General features: G+C 50.0%; 2 protein-coding genes across 6 annotated transcripts in view; one reads left to right on the forward strand and one right to left on the reverse strand.

Annotated features, from left to right (window-relative positions):
• Positions 1 to 309: 309 nt before the first annotated feature.
• Positions 310 to 12,781, forward strand: LOC128115386 (protein FAM228A-like). The gene is made up of 7 exons (XM_052746004.1): positions 310 to 420; positions 2,459 to 2,527; positions 4,056 to 4,244; positions 5,619 to 5,706; positions 5,816 to 5,975; positions 8,608 to 8,746; positions 11,073 to 12,781. The coding sequence occupies exons 1-7, from the start codon at positions 328 to 330 to the stop codon at positions 11,235 to 11,237; spliced, it is 903 nt and encodes a 300-aa protein (XP_052601964.1). The 5' UTR covers positions 310 to 327; the 3' UTR covers positions 11,238 to 12,781.
• Positions 12,782 to 12,892: 111 nt separating this feature from the next.
• Positions 12,893 to 21,047, reverse strand: part of Itsn2 (intersectin 2) — a 119,034-nt gene continuing 110,879 nt past the window's right edge. For 4 of the 5 annotated variants that reach the window (XM_052745985.1, XM_052745987.1, XM_052745984.1 and 1 more), the window contains 7 exons: positions 20,336 to 20,503; positions 19,660 to 19,875; positions 18,994 to 19,115; positions 18,160 to 18,242; positions 14,835 to 14,918; positions 14,212 to 14,385; positions 12,893 to 13,792 (listed from right to left, as the gene is read on the reverse strand). In XM_052745985.1, coding sequence (XP_052601945.1) covers positions 13,635 to 13,792; positions 14,212 to 14,385; positions 14,835 to 14,918; positions 18,160 to 18,242; positions 18,994 to 19,115; positions 19,660 to 19,875; positions 20,336 to 20,503 — 1,005 coding nt within the window. In that variant the 3' untranslated portion in view covers positions 12,893 to 13,634. Of the gene's footprint in view, positions 13,793 to 14,211; positions 14,386 to 14,834; positions 17,448 to 18,159; positions 18,243 to 18,993; positions 19,116 to 19,659; positions 19,876 to 20,335; positions 20,504 to 21,047 lie in introns of those variants that run through there. The other variant, XR_008220143.1, reaches the window with a different exon arrangement.

The raw sequence follows: 21,047 nt of genomic DNA on the forward strand, positions 1-21,047 counted from the left end.
AGGAGCTTCGGTCTGAGGCCGGGGGCGGCCACTCTTCCCCACTCAAGGTGCCATCAGCCCAGGAGCGTCCGTCCAAGAGGAAGCCTGCAGCCGGAACTGGCCGCCCCTCCCCGCCGAGGACCATCACCCCTCCGCCTGGGGCTATTCTGCCAGTGCTGTCACCTGTTTCTGGGTCCCCAGGACAACGCGGGGAGGGGGATGGTTCTCTAGGACACAAGAAAGAGCCGCGGCATCTAAACCGAGTTCCAAGTCCCCAGGGCCCTGCTTTTTCCACATTGATGCACTAAGTAGGAACTCAGTTTTCTTTGCTCAGGGATTCTGTGATTTATGGCTGCCGTAAAAACTTCCAACGGTGGTGAACATTTCAGTGTGGAGAGACTCAAGGAATGGCCGGAGCCGGAGTCTGTGTCTTTAATGGAGGTAACATAGCATGGCTTCCTTTTTTTTCCCTTCCTTTTCCTTTCTTTCCTCCTTCCTTCCTCCTCCCTTCCTTCTTCCTTCCCTCTTCCTTCCTTCTTTTCCTCCTTCCTTTCCTCCTTCCTTCCTTCCTCCTCCTTCCTTCTTTTCCTCCTCCCTTCCTTCTTCCTTCCTCCTTCCTCCCTTCCTCCTTCCTTCCTTTCCTCCTCCCTTCCTTCTTCCTTCCCTCTTCCTTCCTTCTTTTCCTCCTTCCTCCCTTCCTTTCTCCTTTCTTCCTCCTTCCTTCCTTCCCTCCTCCTTCCTTTCCTCCTTTCTTCCTTTTCCTCCTTCCTTCTTTCCTCCTCCCTTCCTTCCTCCCTTCCTTCCTTCCTCCCTCCCTCCCTCCCTCCCTCCCTCCCTCCCTCCCTCCCTCCCTCCCTCCCCTCCCTCCCTTCCTTCCTTCCTTCCTTCCTTCCTTCCTTCCTTTTTCATAAGAAGCAAGATAATTTGGGGCCAAGTGATAGTTCCTCTTGTGGATTCACTGTCAAGATTGGCCCAATCTTGAGGGTGTACTTGAGGGAGTGTACTTAAAGACTTACAGAGTACTTACAAGTTTTATTTTTAAGATGTTATCTTTCAATGACACACAAAATCCCTTGAGTTTATAACCAATTAAGTCTCAATCATGCATATATTTCCAGTATCAGAACAGTTCTTCTTGGCTTAGATCAGGTATACAGGAGGATTCTGTGAGTGGGAGTGCCTGGGTTCAAATTTGGCCAAAAGCCATTGTGAAGAATGGCACCAGCTGACTGCCGGGTAGGTAACCCGGGCAGGTAAATGGGCCAGGCCAGAGCTTGCCCTTCCGTGTCTGAGAATGATTTGTTCATACAGCTGCAGTTTTATTGGATTCTGTGGTTTGTGTCATTATAAAGAAAGCTGTTTATAATGAATTTATCTCGCCCCCTTTGTCATAATGGCAATAAGAGATGTGAATTGTGAGTTTTATTATTATTATTATTATTATTATTATTATTATTATTATTATTTATTATTTTCGAGACAGGGTTTCTCTGTGTAGCTTTGCGCCTTTCCTGGAACTCACTCTGTAGCCCAGGCTGGCCTCGAACTCACAGAGATCCACCTGCCTCTGCCTCCTGAGTGCTGACATTAAAGGCGTGCGCCACCACTGCCTGGCAAGTTTACTGTTTTGTGTTTGTGAACAGAAGATTTCAGAGGAGCTGTTATGAATCATTAACATTTCTATGTTTTCTGAAAAAAATTGTTTTTTGAGACGGGGTCTCATGTAACCCAGGCTGGCCCTGAGGCACCACCTCACCTACTTCCTGCGACTTAGAGGGCTTTGTGTCTGCCGGGCAAGCACTCCACCAACTGAACCACATCCCCGACCCTTGAGGTTTCGATGTGTGAAGAGACCTAGCAAAAGGCAAAAATCTTCAAGGGACTCCTAAAATATACTTAGGTGAATGTCTAAAAAGAGAGTTCATTTGATATAAAAATGATTAGTAAGCTTCTTGGAACTTTATTTTTTATTTGATTTTTAACTATGTGCCAAATGTGGGTGTGTACTTTAGTGCAGGTGCCCAGAGAGGCTAGAGGCCTTGGATCCTGTGGAGGTAGAGTTGCAGGCAGTTGGGAACCGAGCTGCCGGACGTAGGTGCTGCCAAATCAAACCCGGTCCTCCGTAAGAGCAGAGTGTGCTTGTGACTGCTGAACCACCTCTCCAGCCTCAGCTTCCTGAAACTCTAACAAAAATACGATTTCATGATGTAATGCCAGGGATGTGTTTCAGAATAGTCGAGGTGGATGATGGAAGACTGAGGAGGGGTTTATCTGAAATGAGATTGTGTGGCCACTTGTTAAAACTAGGTTATGGGTTCGTGGAGAATGGTATTTCCAAGTTCCCGTCGTCAAGAGGTAAACTATGTTGTGAGGTACAGGCTGTTAGATTTGCACTAGCGATGCGGGAATATTACCCGGGGACTGGCCGTTCTGATCGTCCCTTCAGAATTTCTGACCTGCCATTCAATTTCGTTTTCAGATATTAGCTAGAGAAGACATCGATGAAGCTGTGTATGCAATATTATTCAGAGAAAACTACATTGTGAAGGTAGGTGGCTGCATACTGCGTTCTGGAGGAGCGAGAGTTGATGTCATGCTCTGCCGCCATGATGGTGAGAGAGCAAAGGTGTGTGTTGGCGCAGACGCAGGGGCCTCTGTCCACAGTGATGTCCCTCCATCACTTGGAGGCGGTGCTCCAGCAGAGCACAGTGGCAGGCAATAGCCAGAGCTGCTCACCTCTGGGTGTTTAGGGAGCAAAATGAGGAGGCGTGAAAGGGCTTGTTATTTTCAGTATTTTCTTCAAAGGCGTGCTCTGGACGACCGAACTTCCTTCTGCCAGCCCTGCCTTCTGAAGTTTCCACCACTCTTTGGCCCCATCAGCAGGAAACACTAACCCATGAGTCCAAGGGGACATCTTACATTCAGGCTGTGGTATTCTGCCAGAGAGACTCATTTGCAGACAGAACGAGGTGCTTCTGACGTACACCTTTGAGCTGCGTAGACCTGAGATGACCACTCCTTACAGGATCACTAAAAGTTCCCACAGCTTGTACAGATCTGCCCTTAAGAGTCTGAGATTTTTTTTTTAACTGCTCCGCCTCTTTGACTTACACTAAATGGAAATTCTTTTCTAACAAAACTTGCCTCTTTTTCCTATTTTTTTCCATACTGTATTGGGCTATATAAAAATCACCAGAAATTAATTAGTATATAAGGGTAATGACCAGTTAAGTTACTAATAATCACTATGGGGTTAACAAGCTTTAAAGAAGTTAATTTCCATCTGAAAGCCGGTAATATAACAATACTTGGACATTTTTATTGTGATTTGAATTTACAAAGTAAATAGACATTTATTCGTTCTCTCTCAAAATAGTTTATTGAGTACACCATAAGAGATCACTGGGCTAGGCAGTAACTGAATTCCTTGTCCACATTCTCATGTAAGCATCAAAAGCAGCCCTGGGGCTAGCTTCATGTCATAGGTCAGAGAGCATCGTCAAAGCAAGCTTAGTGTCTTTGCTCTCTCAATGCGGGCAGAGACTGTGGCGAAGCCTAGATACAGAATGCATGGCTGGGTAACATTTGAAAAAGAAATAAGGGGCTGGAGAGATGGCTCAGAGGTTAAGAGCACTGACTGTTCTTCCAGAGGTCCTGAGTTCAATTCCCAGCAACCACATGGTGGCTCACAGCCATCTGTAATGAGATCTGGCGCCCTTTTCTGGCCTGCAGGCATAAATGCAAATAGAATACTGTAAACAGAATAAATAAATAAATCTTTAAAAAAAACAAAAGAAAAAGAAATAAGACTTTGGTGGGTTAGGAAAGGCCTAATTGGCTTCATGAGTTGGGTCACAGTTTAATCCGAAGGGGCGGTGTGATTTGGAATTTTTCTTGTTTTCTTCCTGCCCCGTGTTCTCACGTTCTCTCTCTGAAGTTTATTCTTCGTTCGTTATTTGGTGTGAGGAGTGGGTAAGCATGCATGGGAAGACTTAGAATGGGTGTGTTCTCCTCACTAGTAAAACAATAATGAGTGAAAAATGTTGTGATTTGTCTTGTTTATATTACTTTGTCAGAGACTGGATACTTATTTCCAGCATGAGGCTGATTTTAAGGAAAGAAGAAGAGAAATGTTACATAGAAGATGGGTTGAAAATGTAGCAAAGCCTCTTCAACAGAGAGTTATAGAAAAAGTAATTTCATATAGAAGACCTGGAAAAAGTGAAGTGAAATTTGAATACTGTGCAAAGCACACAGATAAACCGGTACTGAGTTTTATCATTTCTTTTCCAAAGCTATGATGTCATTGTTTTTCTCCGGTTGTTTTCTTCTGCTGTCCTGATGTGTCCGGGTCATCCTGTCATGCTCATGTCCGCCCCCTGCTGCTCACAGCTCCCGGTGTTGGGTGTGGTGGGCATCGAGGTAGAAGGAGGGGACTCTTGGTACCCCTCTCCTTTGATTAGGAAGCAGAGTCGCCAGCATCCCCTAGGAGACCTTTCAGCTCTCTTTACCGGGACTGCCTCAAATGGCAAGTCCTAGTTCTGAGCAGGGCTGGGAAGGAGAATGTGAGACATTCTAGTCTCTGCGGTAGGCAGTGGGCGAGGGAGAAGGGGACTGTTACGGCGGTGCAGCCTGGAGCCGTTAAGCTTAGGGACAGACGGTTCTCTTTGTTGTGTCTTTACAAACACCATTTCAGTGTCTTATTTTGAGGATGTTTTTCACTTGGAGGTCAGGAGCCTCCTCAGGAATTTATGTCCTCATTATTTATAGCAGCACCAGATTTAAGCCTCCTGGAGTTATATGTCCTATAGGATCTTTGCCGTTTGGTTTGCTGGGTCTCTCAACCCCAAGTATTTACTAGAGATACAGAAGAGTTTGGGTAGAACATTAGAAACACTGGGCACCATCAAGTAGATTTATGAAGAGAATTTCAGAAAGTGTGCATTAAATATGAATTCCTGAATGTCTCAAGAGCAGGAACTTAAGATGTAATCGAAAATATGTTGAAATCCAAGAGTGTGATCTTACAGGATTGTAGAAGTAGAGAAGAGCCGAAGAGGCCCTCTTCCTAAGGCTTCTGCTTAGAGAGGAATTTCCTCTTTGATGGCCTCAGTCCCTCCCACACCCTGACACAGGCTTATGATCGTTAACCCCGATCCTCTCACCATTTTAAGAGCAGTAGGAGTGTCCCAAGGGGGGAGGGACTTTTCCTCTCAGGACTGGTTAGGAATAGTGTCTGTGCTCCTACAGGCATGAGCTGGTGTCTCTCATAACCACGTTGTCACTTGGGTGGTTTGTCCGTTCTAGACTCAGAAACCCATGAGGACGGACTTGGCCTTGGTGTAGTATGGAACGGCTGAGCAAATATTATTAACGGATGGAATGGTTTAGTAAAGCTACAAGCAGAAGCTGTCCCTTCCATGTGGCCAGGCTTCCCTCCTTCCTGCCTTCAGCATTTACAGTTCAGTGAAATATCCCCGTGGGAGGCAGGTTCTCTCTCGGCACGTGGGCTGACGGCACTCGTAGGTCTTGATCTTGACTTTGGTGGAGTAAGGCCTCACCAGGGTACTTAGGGCCGGATTGGAACGGCTCACTGTGAACTCTTGCGGGGGCCCTCAAAGACTCATTTTCTCCCGCAGACCAAAGCCTCTCCACCATGTGAGTGTCTGTTTCGAAGACAGCAAGAGCTCCGAGAAATAAAGGGGTCCAGCTACCAACAGAGCGCAGGTGACCAGAGGCTGCGCGGTAGACTCAGCCGAGTGTCCCCTCCCCCCACCCCCAGGAGCGCAGGAGTTGTTCTTAAAGAGTCGGATTTTGCTCTTGTGTCTTCCTGTAGGGAAACAGAACGACACACAGAAAGAACACACTAAAGAAACCAGGAAGGCACCCCACTTCGGCAGATCACCCCAGTTCATGCATGCTTCCCATGGCATTGTTCCCAAAGAGAGGCAGAGAGCTCCTCCCCGGACTGCTTGGAACAAGCCCAGCACCTACAGGTACAGAGTAACCAGATAAGTCAGCTAGCATGAGCTCTAGGGAATCTTCCAGAAAAGAGAGGAAAAAAAAAAAAAAAAGGGTAGCAAATGGGAGGGAAGGGTGTGGTAACGGTGTGGTTACTGAACTTGGGTGGTATATATCTATGTATTTAAAAATTAATTTTTTTTGAGACAGTGTTTCTCTGTGTAACAGTCCTGGCTGTCCTGGAACTTGCTCTGTAGACCAGGCTGGCCTCGAACTCAGAGATCCTCCTGCCTCTGCCTCCCAAGATTCAGTATATTTTTAAGTGTTTATACCAAAGTAGTTTTTGAAAGCTAGTGTGACCTTTCATGTTAACAGAACAAAGTAGGAACAAAGTCATAATCATTTCAATAAATGTAGTATTAAAAAAATGAAAGATCTAGTCACACTCCCCCAAATTAGCTCATAGTATAGAGAAATAGAAATTAGCTTACTTAATTTGTAGTAGAGTTCTAGAAAACACTAGAAGCTTTTCCTTTGAGTCTATGAATCAGACAAAGAAACTCACTTCAGATTTGTGACAAAGACCTCAATTAATAAGAGAAGGGAGAGAAATAAAAGGTAAAAGAAATGGAAAACAAGAAATAAACCCTTCATTTTTAACAGATAATATGAGGCTGTACATAGAAAAACTCAAAGGCTATAAATAATTTTTGTTTTTTTTGTTTTTTTTTGAGACAGGGTTTCTCTGTGCAGCCCTGACTACCCTGAAATATAAATAAATATTAAAAATTAAAAATTGCAGTGAGAGGCTCAAGAGCCCCCACCCCTAGCTAAGAGGATATTGACAGTTGATGGCTTTTAGGAGAAGGGGAGTAATTTTTTCTTGACGGTGTGACCCCGGGGTAGGTTGACCTTTCTCCAGTGGACGGCCCCCCACCCTCATGAGTATATGGACAGCACACATTAGACTTGGTGGGTTATTTAAAAACAAAGAGGACATGAAGTTGGGAGGGGATGAGGGATGAGAGATGGGAAATTAATCTGGGAGGAGTTAGGGGAGCAATGAGGGATGACTGTGACCAAAGTACACTGTATACATGTATGAAGTTCTCAAAGAATTAACTAAGATATTGAAAAGTAATAAAGTTTAGAAAGATTATCAAATTCAAAGTCAATGCACAAATCATTTGTATTCATCTATATCTAGCCAGAAAATGAAATTATGTGTAATAGTAACAAAATAAGAATACCTCTAGCCATCCACAGGACCACAGGATCTTTCTTATACATGATTTCTCATACATGCTACTTATTGGTATTTGGGACCAGAAAATTCTTTGTATTGAGGAACTTTGTTATAGGTTTTTCAGCAATATCCCTGCCCTCTATCCATACGGCCTCGCTTCCCTGTTGATGAGAATTATTTCCAAATACTACTCTGAGGGCAAAATCAGTCCTAATTGAGAACTACTTTAAGAGGAATAAAATAACCAAATTAGCCGGGTGGTGGTGGCACACGCCTTTAATCCCAGCACTCGGGAGGCAGAGACAGGCGAATCTTTGTGAGTTCGAGGCCAGCCTGGTCTATGGAGTGAGTTTGGGACAGTCAGGACTGCACAGAGAAACAAACAAGTGCCAAATTAGTGGGAAGATATACCATGTTCATGGATCAGAACCCTCAAAACTGTAAACATGAAAAGTTCTCAAACATATTCAGTTCAATCTGAATAAAATTACAGATATTTGTTTGAAGTGTGTGTGTGTGTGTGTGTTCATGTCTATATAGAAATGGAGCTAATTCTAAATTTATAGGAAAACTACTCTATTAGGTATTAAATTGATTTAAAAATTGTACCAAATCAATAGAGATGTAGCATGAATCTTAAAGAGTCTTATTAATAAAACAAACTCAGAGCCAGGTATTGGGGGTGAATGCTGGAAGATCAGAGAAGCAGAACAAGCCACAGCCACCTCACCTGGCCAACTTCTCAGCTAATCCTGTTTCCTCAGACTGGAAGCCTCTGAGTCCTCATCCAAATAGATCTCAGCTGAGCTGCTTCTCAAAAGCCTGAAAGCTTAACCAGCCTAGTTCCTGGTTTTCACGCCTTATATACCTTATATACCTCCCAGCCGCCCTCCTGTTCCAATCCCAGGTCGGAGGATTGAGAGACTCCCTCAGCCACAGCTGCAGAAAGGTCCCGTGACTCACCTGATAGCCCTGGTAGCCAGCTTCACCTGAGGCACTTGGCTTAGGAGAGGTTTGTGCAGCTCCTAGTTTTGCGGGACGAAGTTTGCAATCAAGTAGTAGCCTCGGTTGCTTTGGGCCTCTGATAGGGGAGCAATACCACGGCAGGCGTTTCTGTAGAGTTAGACTGCTCAGGAAGCAGGGAGAGACCAGGGTTCCACAGTCCCTTCACCTCCAGACCTCTCACTTCACCCTTTAAAGGTCCATGGCACTCCCCAAACCACCACCCTTGGGGCCCAAGCCTTCCCTTGTGGACCTTTAGGGGACATTATCCCAACCCGAGCAGAGGGACAGGCACCAGTGATGTCTGGTCAGCCCTTTCTTTTCACAAAACGAATATCGAGTTCATTCAATGACTTTTGAATGGTAGAATTGTTTGTGCTGAGTTGAGATTTTTTTTTCCGCCTCTCTTTTCTTCTCAGTTTTGAAAAGCCTGTCTGTAAATCAAAGTCATATCTGCCTCAGGAAGAAGAGACCCCCAACCTAAGCCAGCTTGCCTTTGAAAGGCAGTTCCGTTCCTCTAAGCTCAGGCCGGAGAACAAAGAGATTGAGAAGTGTCTGGTAAGCGGAGGTCTGGGAGTGGGGCTGGGTGGATACCCACGACTGTACATCCAACCCCAGCGCAAGAGCGGAGCCTGGCAGAGCCCTTCCCCGCAGCAGGGAGCCTCAGTGAGATGGTTGGGGGTCTGGTGATCAGTTCCTCTGTCCTGATGGGCACTGAGCAGGGAAGGGACTTGGAAACACAGTGTCTGTGGGTCCCGAATACAAGTGCAGACCTGTCTTTACAAGGTGAGGGCCCAGAAGACTGGCCAGAGCCGGTTCACCACCAACTTCCACCCCCCTCTTTCCTGAGCCTTCTACCCTCTGGCAGTTTTCTACCATTTCCTAGTCACTGAAACCAGATTGAAACCAGATCAAACATTTTATTCCTTGGTGCTGCACACTTGCAATCTTAGCCCTTGGAAGGTGAGGTGGGAGGGTAGAAAATTCTAGACCAGGGAGGGGCTGGAGAGATGGATCAGCTGTTAGGAGCACTGGCTGCTCTTCCCGAGGACCCAGGTTCAATTCCCAGTACCCACACAGGGACTAACAACCTTCCAGTTCCAGGGGATCCGATGCCCTCTTCCGGCCTCCGTGGGTACTGCATATGTGTGGTACACATACATGCAGGCAGAACACCCATACACATTTAATAACACTTTTAAACATTAAAAAGAATTTCAGGCCAGCCTGGTCACACAGAAAGACCCTGTATCAAAATACTACCACCACCAGCAACAAAAAAAAATGTTCTTAATTCAGTTATAGTAGGAAATTTAAAAATGAAATATAAGAAAAAGAGACGGCAGACACAATGAGCTTTTACATATTTTAAAGGGAATTTTCCCAGCACAGATTTTTGCATGCAGGGCTAAGGATTGCAGGGCTCCTGGCCTCTTTGTCTCCCCTTCTCTCCATTTGAGGCTTAGTCACAGAGCTTAGAGCCCCCGAGAGCGTGGCACATAGCACGTGGGCGCTCCCTTACCTCCACCACATGCCGAGAGCCCGAGGGGTCTCTCCAGCTTGAAAACTCAGAAGTTGTTGTATTAACTTTCTTCATTCCTGAGAATTTCACACACGTATACAGTGAAACATCATGTCTACCCCCCGTTTCTCCCAACTTCCCCAAACGACTCTCAACACAGCCCCTTCCCAAATTCACGTCCTGTCGTCAAGGTTCCCTCTTCCTCCTCCTCCTTGATAACCCACTAAGTACCATTAGTGCAGCCCACGTGTGGACGGTTGGGGGCCCGTCCACACTGTGTAGGGAACCTCCCACTGGCGCCACATTAAACGAAGAAAAAGAGTCTCCTTCCCTCAGCACTTCTAAACTGCCAAGAGCTCCTCGGTGGGTCTGGGGATCACCCCCACCCATCTATGCCAGAATTCTGGCTGGATTGACTAAGTACCACAGCTGCTGTGAGCTCATGAGGGGAACAGCCATGCCAGGTTCACAGCACTCCCCCCAGTTATCAGTCAGACACACACACACACACACACACACACACACACACACACACACTATATATATATATATTCACTATGTAGTTCTGGCTGTCCTGGAACTCCCTCTGTAGACCAGGCTGGACCAGGCTGGCCTCGAACTCACAGAGATCCGCCTGCCTGTGCCTCCCAAGTGCTGGGATTAAAGGCGTGCATCACCACTGCTCAGCTGAAAAAAAAATAGATTTTCTATCAGAGTGGAGGTGTATCTCAGTGCTTGCACAAAATCTTGGGCTTAATCCCCATCATTGAAAAGTACACACAGGTACTAACAGCTGGTTCGTGGAGGACACGGACCTCGGTGACAGAATCAGAAGTGACTGGGGTCTGAGTCTCCACACGGCTCACGTCTTACCCGCTTGGTGTGCTTCTGCAGTTCATTTTGTGGAAGCGCTTGGGTGATGTGAGAAATGCTTGCAGAGCGAAGTCTAAGTCCTAACCTGCTAACGTTGTCTATGTGGGACCGGACCAAAGGCGGCAGCGTCCCTTCCTCTTAGGTTTTCGGGGCTAGGACCCAGTCACATGGCTGTCCCTGACTGTTGGGTGCCAGTGTGCTGAGGAAAGCAGCCCCTGGAGGGGCAGACAGTGGAGGGGAGTGCTCAGGGACAGCCAGTCCTCTCTGCCATACCATAAAGGCGGGTGGAGTTGAAGCCATGGAGGCTCCCCCCCGAGAACCGCAGCCGCCGTCGGGGGAAGGGAGGCAAACGGATTGGCTGGGAGCCTGTCTGCAAGGCTAGAGGGCTCGGCTGTGGGTCAGGCCTGTGTGTGTGTGTGTGTGGGGTCCTCCCTCTCGTGGGAGCCTGCTCAATCAACACGACAGACAGTCCTTTTCTCCTGTGAACAGGTTTCAGGGACCCAACCCCCGAGACCGCGCTCCTGGGCGGCCGCAGACAGCCGCCACCGGCAGGCGGCCCCGGCCGTGGGAAGACGAGTGATGACGGCGGAGCTCCTGGGCAAGCATCTGGCCTCCCTGCAGGGGGCGGCCAGGTCCGGCCTGCAGTGGTCCTAGAGCTGCCGGCCCTCCCACTGCGCACACACACACACACCGCTGCACACACACACACCACCCAGAACGCAGCGTTTCTCTAGGTTGGAAGCGGGTGCAAGAACTATCTGAGTAACAGCAGTCAGTTTTTTTCAAGCTCCGGCTGTGAACTAGGAAGTGTGTGTGTGGTGTTTCCGTTTCCCTGAAACACTAGCCGCAAAACAGCTTTACCATCTCCCAGTACTTGGTGCTCCAGGGGCTCGGTGTCTGGCCCGGGGCTTCATTCAAGTTCGGTCCTGCTCACACTCCAGGGTGCTCTGTCCTCACAGATACTCAGGCAGGCGAGTAGGGGACGTCAAATGAGGATCCAGGATCCTGTAGGATGCCCGGCCACTGCATGCCGCCTCCAGGGGGGCGCTGAAGGGGTTTGATGGGGCCTCCTCACCAAGGGGAGGCGTCTTGTTGTTTGAGGGCTACGGGCTTCCTGGATGGGGGGAGTCTCCTCTCACCCTCCAGAAACTTGGGCTCACATTTCCGTGGGGACGACAGCCGCACTTCCTCAGGGGCAGTTCTGGGTCACTAGGTAGAAAAGACAACTGGAGCTGCTGCTGGCTGTACCCTCTCTGGTCACCAAAGCCACATGACTCCGATCCCGAGGGCTCCTGTGTCCCAGATCTGACCACGGTGTCCGGACTGTTGAGAGACAGGGACCTGATGGTGGCCACGCTTCAGTGAGCATTGAGGTCCCCACAGCCCCGGGAAAGAGTATGGTTGTTGAGCAGCTTTAAAGCTGCCGGATTGCCACCGAGTGTCATGCTCCACGCATGGGCTGTCGGCGGCAACTCTTGCCGACTTCACCGCCACCCTGCTTCAGCACCAACCAGACATGCTCCCTGAGCCAGGGGAGCCGCAGCCGGCTTGCTCAGCAGGCTGGGCCTGGTCCTTCAAAGCTTCCTGTAGATAAGCAGGATGCTGCTCGCTTCCGTTTTATGTACCAAGTGACAGCACTTCTCTGTTTTAACCAGGGGGTGTGTGGGGGCAGTATCTGGAGGGAGTAAGGGGCACGTCTTTAAAATTTCAGTACTCAGTGTTTTCCAAGTGATTCTTTGTCAACAAAAATGGGGAGAAGGGAAAGAGCCCTAAGCCCCTCCTGGTTACTCCAGCTGCTTGGAAAAAGATCTGTCACCTTAGCTGTTCAAGTGATTCTTTCCAAGGGTGAGCCTCTACTCTGTTACCTTCACTGGAGGAGTTTGTGTTCAAAATCTTGGCTAACTATTTGAAAATTTTCATATTTCAGTGTTCAAAAGCCAAATAAGCAGTGTGGCTATGGCTGTGACAGGGCAGGGGACAGGAAGTGTCGGGGCTCCTGGAGCTGCAGGGCAACTGATCTGCAGATAGTCCTGACCTTTGCCCTTCACCCTTCCTTGTATGTGTCGTCCACCCCTCCACCCCCGTCGGTTCAAGCATAGTTCCCGCGCAGTTTACCCACCCACAATAGTCACCAGTGAAATCAAGCCCCAGAACCCTGTCAGATGCTCAAAAGGCCCTGGGCAAACTGGCAGTAGAGTTGAGCAGCTCTCCGGGCCCTGCCCCATCCCATCCTTCAGGCATCATTATAAGCAGCTTCTGAAGGAAACCGTTAAAAGCCTTTCACACACAGAGTCAAGCTTTGAGAGGAGTTACATTCATAAACTTATACTTTTATTCTCTTTCTGTACATGTTGGCAATGATAAAGCTTAAAGATGCATGTTCTATGAAATATGCAAAACAAGGAATTTACATAAATAATTTATACTTCAGAAAATTAAAGTTGAAAAATATTCCCACATTATTAGAGTTCACAGTATATCTAAAGTACGTCAAGCTTCCCTCCTTGTATTTCAAACTCTATTGTCTGAGCAGAGAAGGGTAAAATATCATCAGAATAAAAGGGTCAAGTTTCTGGTTATTCAGTGCACAAGTGGATGCTATTTCATATCAGGCTGCACAAGCCCCCGGCTGCAGCATTTCACCTCAGCCCTTCACCTCCTGAGTGCTGTGACCCAGCAGAGGTCACGTGGGTGGACCTGCTCCACCATCACCAACTCCACAGTGGACACGTCCGCCCAGTGGTAACGTCTGGTGGTCTGATGCCTCATTTCCACATAATACTTTTATAGCCCTGAAAATGGAAACCCTGGCACCTAACACAGCTGAGCATGTTAACACTAGAACAAGGCACTGTGCTGTGGCGTTGGTTTATAGGAAAGATCATGTTTGCATAGATTGCTAGCAGTTTAGTGTGCAATAACATACAGGCCCCGCGTGGGGCTTTGTGATGGACGCAGGCATGCCATGCTCCTCGGCCCCAGGAGAACGTAATCTTTCATTCTTTAGACCCAGCCTTGCGGGCAGCTTCTCTGGTGGGGCTTCTCAGGCCCTCAGAGGAGAGTTTTTTGTTCAAAGAGTTGCAGGTCAAAGCGGACCCAGACTTCCCCGGTGGGGACTTCGTGCAGCAGCAGTCGGCGGGTCGTAGGGCCTTTGCTTTCCTGTTCTGTTCGAATCTTTGCCACGGGGACTTCAGTGCGACCCAGGAAGTCTGGGGAGTAAACATCATGTGAGGATCAAATATCTTTGTTCCTTCTAAGAGTTAAAAACTTGCCAAGCAGGGGAGTCTGGAACAGGATTTAGAAAACTTGCAGACCCCGCGGGAGTGGCTCATTTGCTCATGGACCTTTGGTACTGACGTGGACAAATGCACCGTGACGGCTCAGGGAGTCTACTGACGAGACAATGTTCCACCCATCCGGTGCTCACTACTGTTTCCCTTGTGTATGCACAAGTGTCTGTTCAGAGGCCATGCCCTCCCCAAACACCCACCTCCTGCCGAAGCTGCCATGGCCGTGTCATTTCCTGTGGTGGTCATGGGTTACAAGCACAGCTTCGGACCCTGGGTACAGACTCCAGATCCCACAATACTGGGGATACCTCTGGGCCTCTGTGCCAGGTTACACTCACCATCTGGAGAAAACTGGTCTCTGTCAAACATCGTGAGACACAGCACATCCTGGTACAGATCCTTGATGAAGAACTGGCAATTAAAATTCCACTTGGGGTTCAGTGTGTCTTGGAGGGTCCTGGTGGTATAGCTTTGGGAGCCCATGCTGATTTCACAGTACGGGTTGCTCTTCCCTGCAGAGACAAGCCAGGGACACATGCAGCGTGTTAAGTACAGAGGGAGACCAGGGCGGGCCTGTAGGCTGCTTCACCAGAGACCACAGCAGGAAGTGCCACTGCCTGGTGGGACATGTTCACCTTCGAGTCTAGTGGCGGTATGGCCCCACGTTCCCAATGACACCATAATCCCGGGGAGCAAGTGTACGTTCTAACACAGGACTACTCCCCGACAGCCTGGGAAGGTGCCCTGTGGCATGCTGTGTATTTTCATGCAGTAACAATCAAGATGGGCTGCTGGTTCTTACTGGAAACAGTGAGTGATACTGAACCAATAAATAGTTTATCAGGGTTCTAGAAACACCAGCAACACTGCCTTCAAAAAATTACCCATCATTCCATATTCAAAAGAGGTACCAGCAAGGAGCAGGGTGTTCCCACATCTGTGGAATAAAAGCAGCATTTACCATTAGGTTTGCAGGCTTTTAATTCTGTAGCTTCAATGACATGTACCATCAGACGCCCAATACCTGAAGTCTTTTGAGAACGGGCTACAAAAGAGGAAATGAGTCGCGTTAATTTCTCCTCGGAGAGTGTAGACAGACCACAGTGAAGACGCGCAATGCTGAAGGGCTGCAGTCTGTCTCAGGTCCTGGAGACTGAGCGTCACGTTAAGGGCACATTATACCAGCGGCTGTGCTCCCAGCCCTCACTGTGTGTCCTTCTAACCAACCAGACCATGAGCCTAGACGAACGCTATTATCATCGGCTGTTGCTCTGGAGTTAGCAGGCTAGCATTTGGTTGCTTTTTCCAGGCTGCGTCATCTGCTAGGGATGCCTCTCTGGCTGTCTTTGCCCATCAGAATCTCACTCATCCTTCAAGGTCGGGGCTAGTCTCAGTCACTTCAGCCTCCTTCCCTCTGTGTGTCACTATGACTGAGGGGCACCCACAGCCTGCAGGGGCCTGGGATTCTGCACCCTGCCAGTCTCCTCTGTCAGGGAGAAGCCACTGCGTCACATAGACTGATTATCCAGGCTTAGTAACTACATATATGCCTAGGAATAGTAATATTAATTTTAAAATGCATGCTGTTGGTTCAGTACTTCTGACAAATGACATTCACTCGTTACTTTGTGTGAGGCATGTGCTAGATCTTTACATGGATTATATTTAATTCCATAATTGCCTTACAAGGTAGTTCCCATTTTATAGATGAGGGAAACTGAGTCTTAGGAAGGACCATGTGCTCAACTCACAGGTTTTTTTTTTTTTTTTTTTTTCTCGAGACAGGGTTTCTCTGTGTAGGTTTGGTGTCTGTCCTGGATCTCGCCCTGTAGCCCAGGCTGGCCTCGAACTCACAGAGATCCGCCTGCCTCTGCCTCCCGAGTGCTGGGATTAAAGGCGTGTGCTACCACCACCGGGGTCAACTCACAGGTTTTTAAAAGACAGGGTCTCATTCTATTCCAAGCTGCTGGCCTTGAACTTGGAATCCTTCTGTTTCAGTGACCTGACTTCAACTCAACAGTTTTCCCCTTTTTGTGTGTCATTTTGAGACAGACTCACTGAGTAGCCCCGACTGGCCTGGATCTTGCTCTGTAGACCAGGCTAGCTTTGGACTCACAGAGATCTGCCTGCCTCTGCCTCCAGAGTGCTGGGACTAACGGTGTGTCGTCCCAGCAGGCCCAGAGTTTTTAAAGGGCAGGTGAAAAGGTCAAGTGTGAACTACGCATCAAAGCTTCAGTTACATGTAAGAACTTGGCCTTGGTGAGCAGTCTTGTTTCAGGTTTGATCTATTTAATGTGGACAGAAGTGAGTCCTGTGTTCACACTGATGGCCAAGCAGACAAAAGCCTGGAAAGCAGAAAGGAGGCTCGGTGTCTCTGAGCATGTGCAGCCTTCCCACCCTTTTTTTCCTTCAGGGTTTTTGTTTTATTTTGTCTGTTTGGACAAGTTATTGCTAGGTATCCCAGGCCGCCTGGCCTCAACCTCCAGCTTCAGTGGTGTGTGGCCTTGTCTCTGAGCAGTGGCCCGCTCCCTGACAGGCTCAGGTCTCCACCACGGAGCACGCCCTTGTTCCCTAAGGCAGAGCCTGGCCTGGTTGTCTCTAGAGCCCCACTGTGCACACCACACACACACACAGGACCAGGCACACAGCAAATAACCATGTCTAAAGGGTTGCACCCAGAGAGAACGCAGAGCAATCTATCAGACAACAAGAAACTCAGGAAAAACCGTGATTTGCACTTTTGACAAATTAAGAGGTCATTATGTATTTTATGAAATCAATCATCGATTTTTCAATAGCAAGCTTTTAAAATAGCATTCACTTAGGAAAACGCCATGTATACATACCTTCAGGAGCACAGAACAAAATAGGGGGAACCTGAGTAAAAACACATAAAGAGCTTTGGCCTCAGCAGCAAGGGCCTGAGTGGGATCACTGGACAGGAGCAGGGGGTGGAGGAGGGGTGGGGGGTGAGGAGGAATGGAGGGGCAGGCCTCCAATGGGTAAAGAGCTGGGGTGGGGCAGAAGATGGGGCCTGGCATTGGCATGGAGGTTGGGGGCCAAGGATGCTTTCCCAAGATCCTGCAGGACACTGAGCTGGTGGACAATCTGTCGCATGAACAGAGTGCACAGTGTGACATGCAGATCCTTCCTCCCCAGGGGTCAGTGGTGACTTCAGAGAAGCCAAGTCTGAAGAAGAGTGCAGACTTAGCTGAGCATGGCTGCTACTAGGTGCCAAGAGGAGCCAGAGTTTCCCTTGGGCCGTAAAGGACGGGACGAATCCTAAGGGGAAGGCCTGGCAGTGGGCGGTGAGAGCAATGGGCGAGACAGTGGGAAATGGGGCACTGGTGGGGATGAGCCCGAGCTTGGGAGGCCAAAGGGAAGATGCTGAGGCAGGGGGCTGGCATACAAAAAAGGAAGATGCTCAGGCAGGGGGCTGGCACACAGAAGGGAGGATGCTGAGGCAGGGGGCTGGCACACAGAAAGGGAGAACAGTACCTTCAAGAGAAGAGGCTGAGGGAGCCTCCGTGAAGGACACAGGCCTGGGGCAGCAGAACTGCTGAAGAGGGCTTGTCTGTAATGATGGGATTGTGGAGAGTAGCCATGACCCACCACTGAGCCTGCCAGGAGGTATGAACCCATGCGAGGGTGGTCTGAGGGGCACGATGCTGGAAGGGTAGAGTCCCAGGAAGAGGGGAGGAAAGAGAGCTGGGAAGTCAGATGAAGCTGTGCAGGAGCCTCAGGCTAAGAGGAGGTGGAGGGGTGTGTGTGTGTGTGTGTGTGTGTGTAAGTATGGGAAGCTGGAACAAGGAATGGGTAGGTTACTAGTGTCCTTGAAAGTGCCATCTACAAGGCAACGGGGGAAGATGTGTGCCAAGGAGTGATGGGACTGAGGTGCTGGAGGGGCCAATGGGGCCCAGGGTCCTGAAGGCCAGGATGGTGGAGGCAGGGCTGAGAGGAGAGGAGCAGAGTGACATGCCCAGCAAATGGACTCGAGGGACAAGACGCGCCCCACCAGGGGGAGGATGGTCGGCAGAGTGGGGGGGCGTAGGGGTAGGAAGGCTGCAGAGAGAAGGCAGGCATTGCATCTGGTCCCACAGCATGTGGTGGTGCTCAGGGCAGCTGGGAACACCTGCAGAGGGAGGGGTACCCAGGCTCCTCTGCTGTCGTCTGAGGCCATCTCCAGGCCTCACTGCAGGGGCAGCAGCTGGTGCCTCGAAGGCCAGCCTCGGGTCTGCCCGTACCCCTCGGGAGCTGGTTCCCACCCACGGGGCACCAGCAGGTACCTTGGTAAGCCTTCTCCCGCTTCTTCTTCTCGGTGTCGATGTACTGCTCAGAGGCAGCCTTGATCTTCTGGACCCAGGCTGTCCTGGAGGAGAGCAGAATGGTGGCCTGAGGACTGCCAGGCACTCCTGGGTTCAAGCACAGCCCCCAGTGGCAGCCCGCTCCCTCGCTAACCTTGGTTTCAAGCTTGTTTTAGCAGGTTTCCAGTCACGCCTAATCTTAGCCCAAGTGACAGACCGGACTGCTAATCAGAGAGAGCCCAGGCTTGCCAAAGATAGCTCTGGACAACACGAGGCCCTTGTGAGGGAACAGGAGCCCCGAGCTAGCAGACAGCCACACTGATGGCACTCAGCATGGTGGGCAGTCACCAGAGACCGGTGCAGAGGAACAGCAGTGTCCCCGGGGCTGCCATCAGGGCGCTTACCCCGGGAGCTCCACCGGAGGGAAGCATGGTGGTGGGCGTGTGTGCGTGTGCGTGTGCGTGTGTGTGTGTGTGGTGGTGGTGGGGGCGGCAGCCATCTGGCCAAGTGCAAGTCTGCGGGATGGGATGCAGATCTGCGGGGTTCAGGCAGCCCCCAGGGAGATTTTAGTGGGGACTGAGGCATGGATCTGCCATTTTGGGAGCTTGTGGGAGACAGGAAGCAGGTAACTATGAGTAGGCAGCTGTGTGTGTAACTTAGCCAGGGCCTACTGTGGGGCTGGAGTGCAGGGGCACGTGAGAGGCTAGGTTCAGAGTTAGTAGGACTTGGTCACGAGTGGCCACGGGCCTATGGCACAGGGACATGCCTGTGCTTCCTCCTAGAGTTCAGGACAGGGCACACGTCTTCGGGACTGACCTCTCATTAATGTTGTCTGTTCGGAGGGTGTACACCCGATCAATGTGGGAAATGTGGAAGACAGGTTCATCGCTGGAAGGGTCTGTGGGCAGTTTCACCAACACTTCATTCAGGAAAATGGGCTGAAAGAATCGGGGACAAGACAGGTGAGAAAATGTGAGACGGACCCCAACACTCCACCCACCGTGTCCTGAGAGCAATTTTCAAAGTTCTGAGGAGCCCGTGGAGAAGCAGAGGGGGCCTGGTGCCCGAGGTCTTTTACCCAGGAAGAAAAGCAAGCCTCTTTGGTAAAACCCAGGACCAAGTCAGTGTCCCCGAGCTGGGGACAGGAGCTCTGAGCGCCTGTGCTGCGGCTGTGACAGGCTCGGCTCTGACACCTGGCTTGATGTCCTGAGTTACGGAGATGAATGCTGGCCGTGACATGCTGCTGTCCCGCTTGCCAGGAGGAAGCTCCCGCTGTCCCAGCAGCAGGCAGCCCAAGTCTGGCACCCTTGGGAGGTGGTAAAGGACGCTGAGAGCCACGTGAAGCGGGGGTGAGGGTGGGAGGTCGTGTGTGTGTGTGTGTGTGTGTGTGTGTGTGTGTGTGTGTGTGTGTGTGTGTGTGTCTGTGCTTAGGTCAAGGTGGAGCCTCCTTGGTCTCCGTCTGCGGCAGACGTCGGGGCTCACCGTTTTATACATTCTGAACTGAGCACTGGACTTGGGGTTGAAGAGCTTCTCGGAGGAGGAGGCGGCGGCGAATTGCCTGACCATGTAGGTGAGCAGCAGGAAGTCGTTGAAGAGAAACCCGTGCAGCTCCTTATTGCTCTTGGTTTTATATAACTTCCCGCTGTGCAAAAGCTTCCGGGGACCCAGGCAGTTTGTGAGGGAGTTGAAAATAAGTTGCTTAAAGAGAAGAAAATGGCACTTTGTAAGTCTGAGAGAAAATAGCCCCACTGCCCGTGAAATGCCAGTGTCCAGCACCTGAGGTACTGTGGTAAGATTTTCTAGGTGGTAATATAGTTAGAATGACACACCTTTCTAGAACAAATACAAACACTTCCCATTTATCACTTCTTAGAATTCCCTCCGGCCTTGTGAAAAATCAACAGTTGACTCTACTGATTTCTACCAGTAAAATTCAAAGAACTCACAACAAAACCCCACTTTGCCTCTCTTCCCAAGGCAGGAGAGCAGTCCAGGGGGTGTCCTGCAGGGCAGGATGGTGAGCCCGCACGGTCAGGGAGTGTGGCTGTCCACACGAGGGAGGGTGTGGTGCGGGTTCCCTACCCAGAACTGCCTGGTGCCTCCAGCTCGGCCACAGCCTCACCTCTGCCCACAGCCTCACCTCTGCCCACAGCCTCACCTCGGCCAGGCCTTCACACTGCACGTGCGCCTGGATCCACTCCAGCCGGTCCGAGTTTTCCTTCTCCCGAACTCCCTCGTTCACCTGAGAGCACAGCTCCTCGGCTCGTTCAAGGGCCAGTTTCAGGGAGGAGTGGTCAACGTGATTCTGTGGCGTGTTCTCCAGGATCTGGAAGACAGTGGGCAGTGTCGTGTGGGTCCCTCTGGGTCAGCCTGCCCACCAGGCGTCTACTGACTCCTGTTCACCCTGCCCTGCTGCTTACGTGAGTGAGGCCTCAGGTGAACACTGCCCCCTGCCCACCTCCCCGTGAGAGGAGAGGTAATGGCATCTACCCGGGGAAGCACAGAGTCCCACAAGGGCTGCTAACTAAGACAGGGGGTGACAGGACGCTATGGATCTGAGTCTTGATAATAGGCCACGGGCTAATGGCGGCCTTCTCCGGTCTCCCTAATAACTTAAGCCCTGTGTTTTTTGTGGGTGGTTTTGGCTTTTTGAGCCAGGGTCTCTGAAGTCTAAGCTGGCAGAAAATTCACTATGTCACTTTATAAAACCTGTATTCTCCTTAGAAAGCATCCTATCTCAAGAAGAAAGGCTGGAGCCCGCGGTTCTGGTCATGGTGACTCAATGTTCTCTCTGGTTGATGAGGGCCGTTACCCTGCCCACCAGCACGCTGTGACCATGGGATGCTAGGGCTGTGCCTGTGGAGGCGGAT

This window comes from Peromyscus californicus, unplaced genomic scaffold (genome assembly GCF_007827085.1).
Source record: "Peromyscus californicus insignis strain IS unplaced genomic scaffold, ASM782708v3 Scaffold_1__1_contigs__length_55948999, whole genome shotgun sequence".
Lineage (NCBI taxonomy): Eukaryota > Metazoa > Chordata > Mammalia > Rodentia > Cricetidae > Peromyscus > Peromyscus californicus.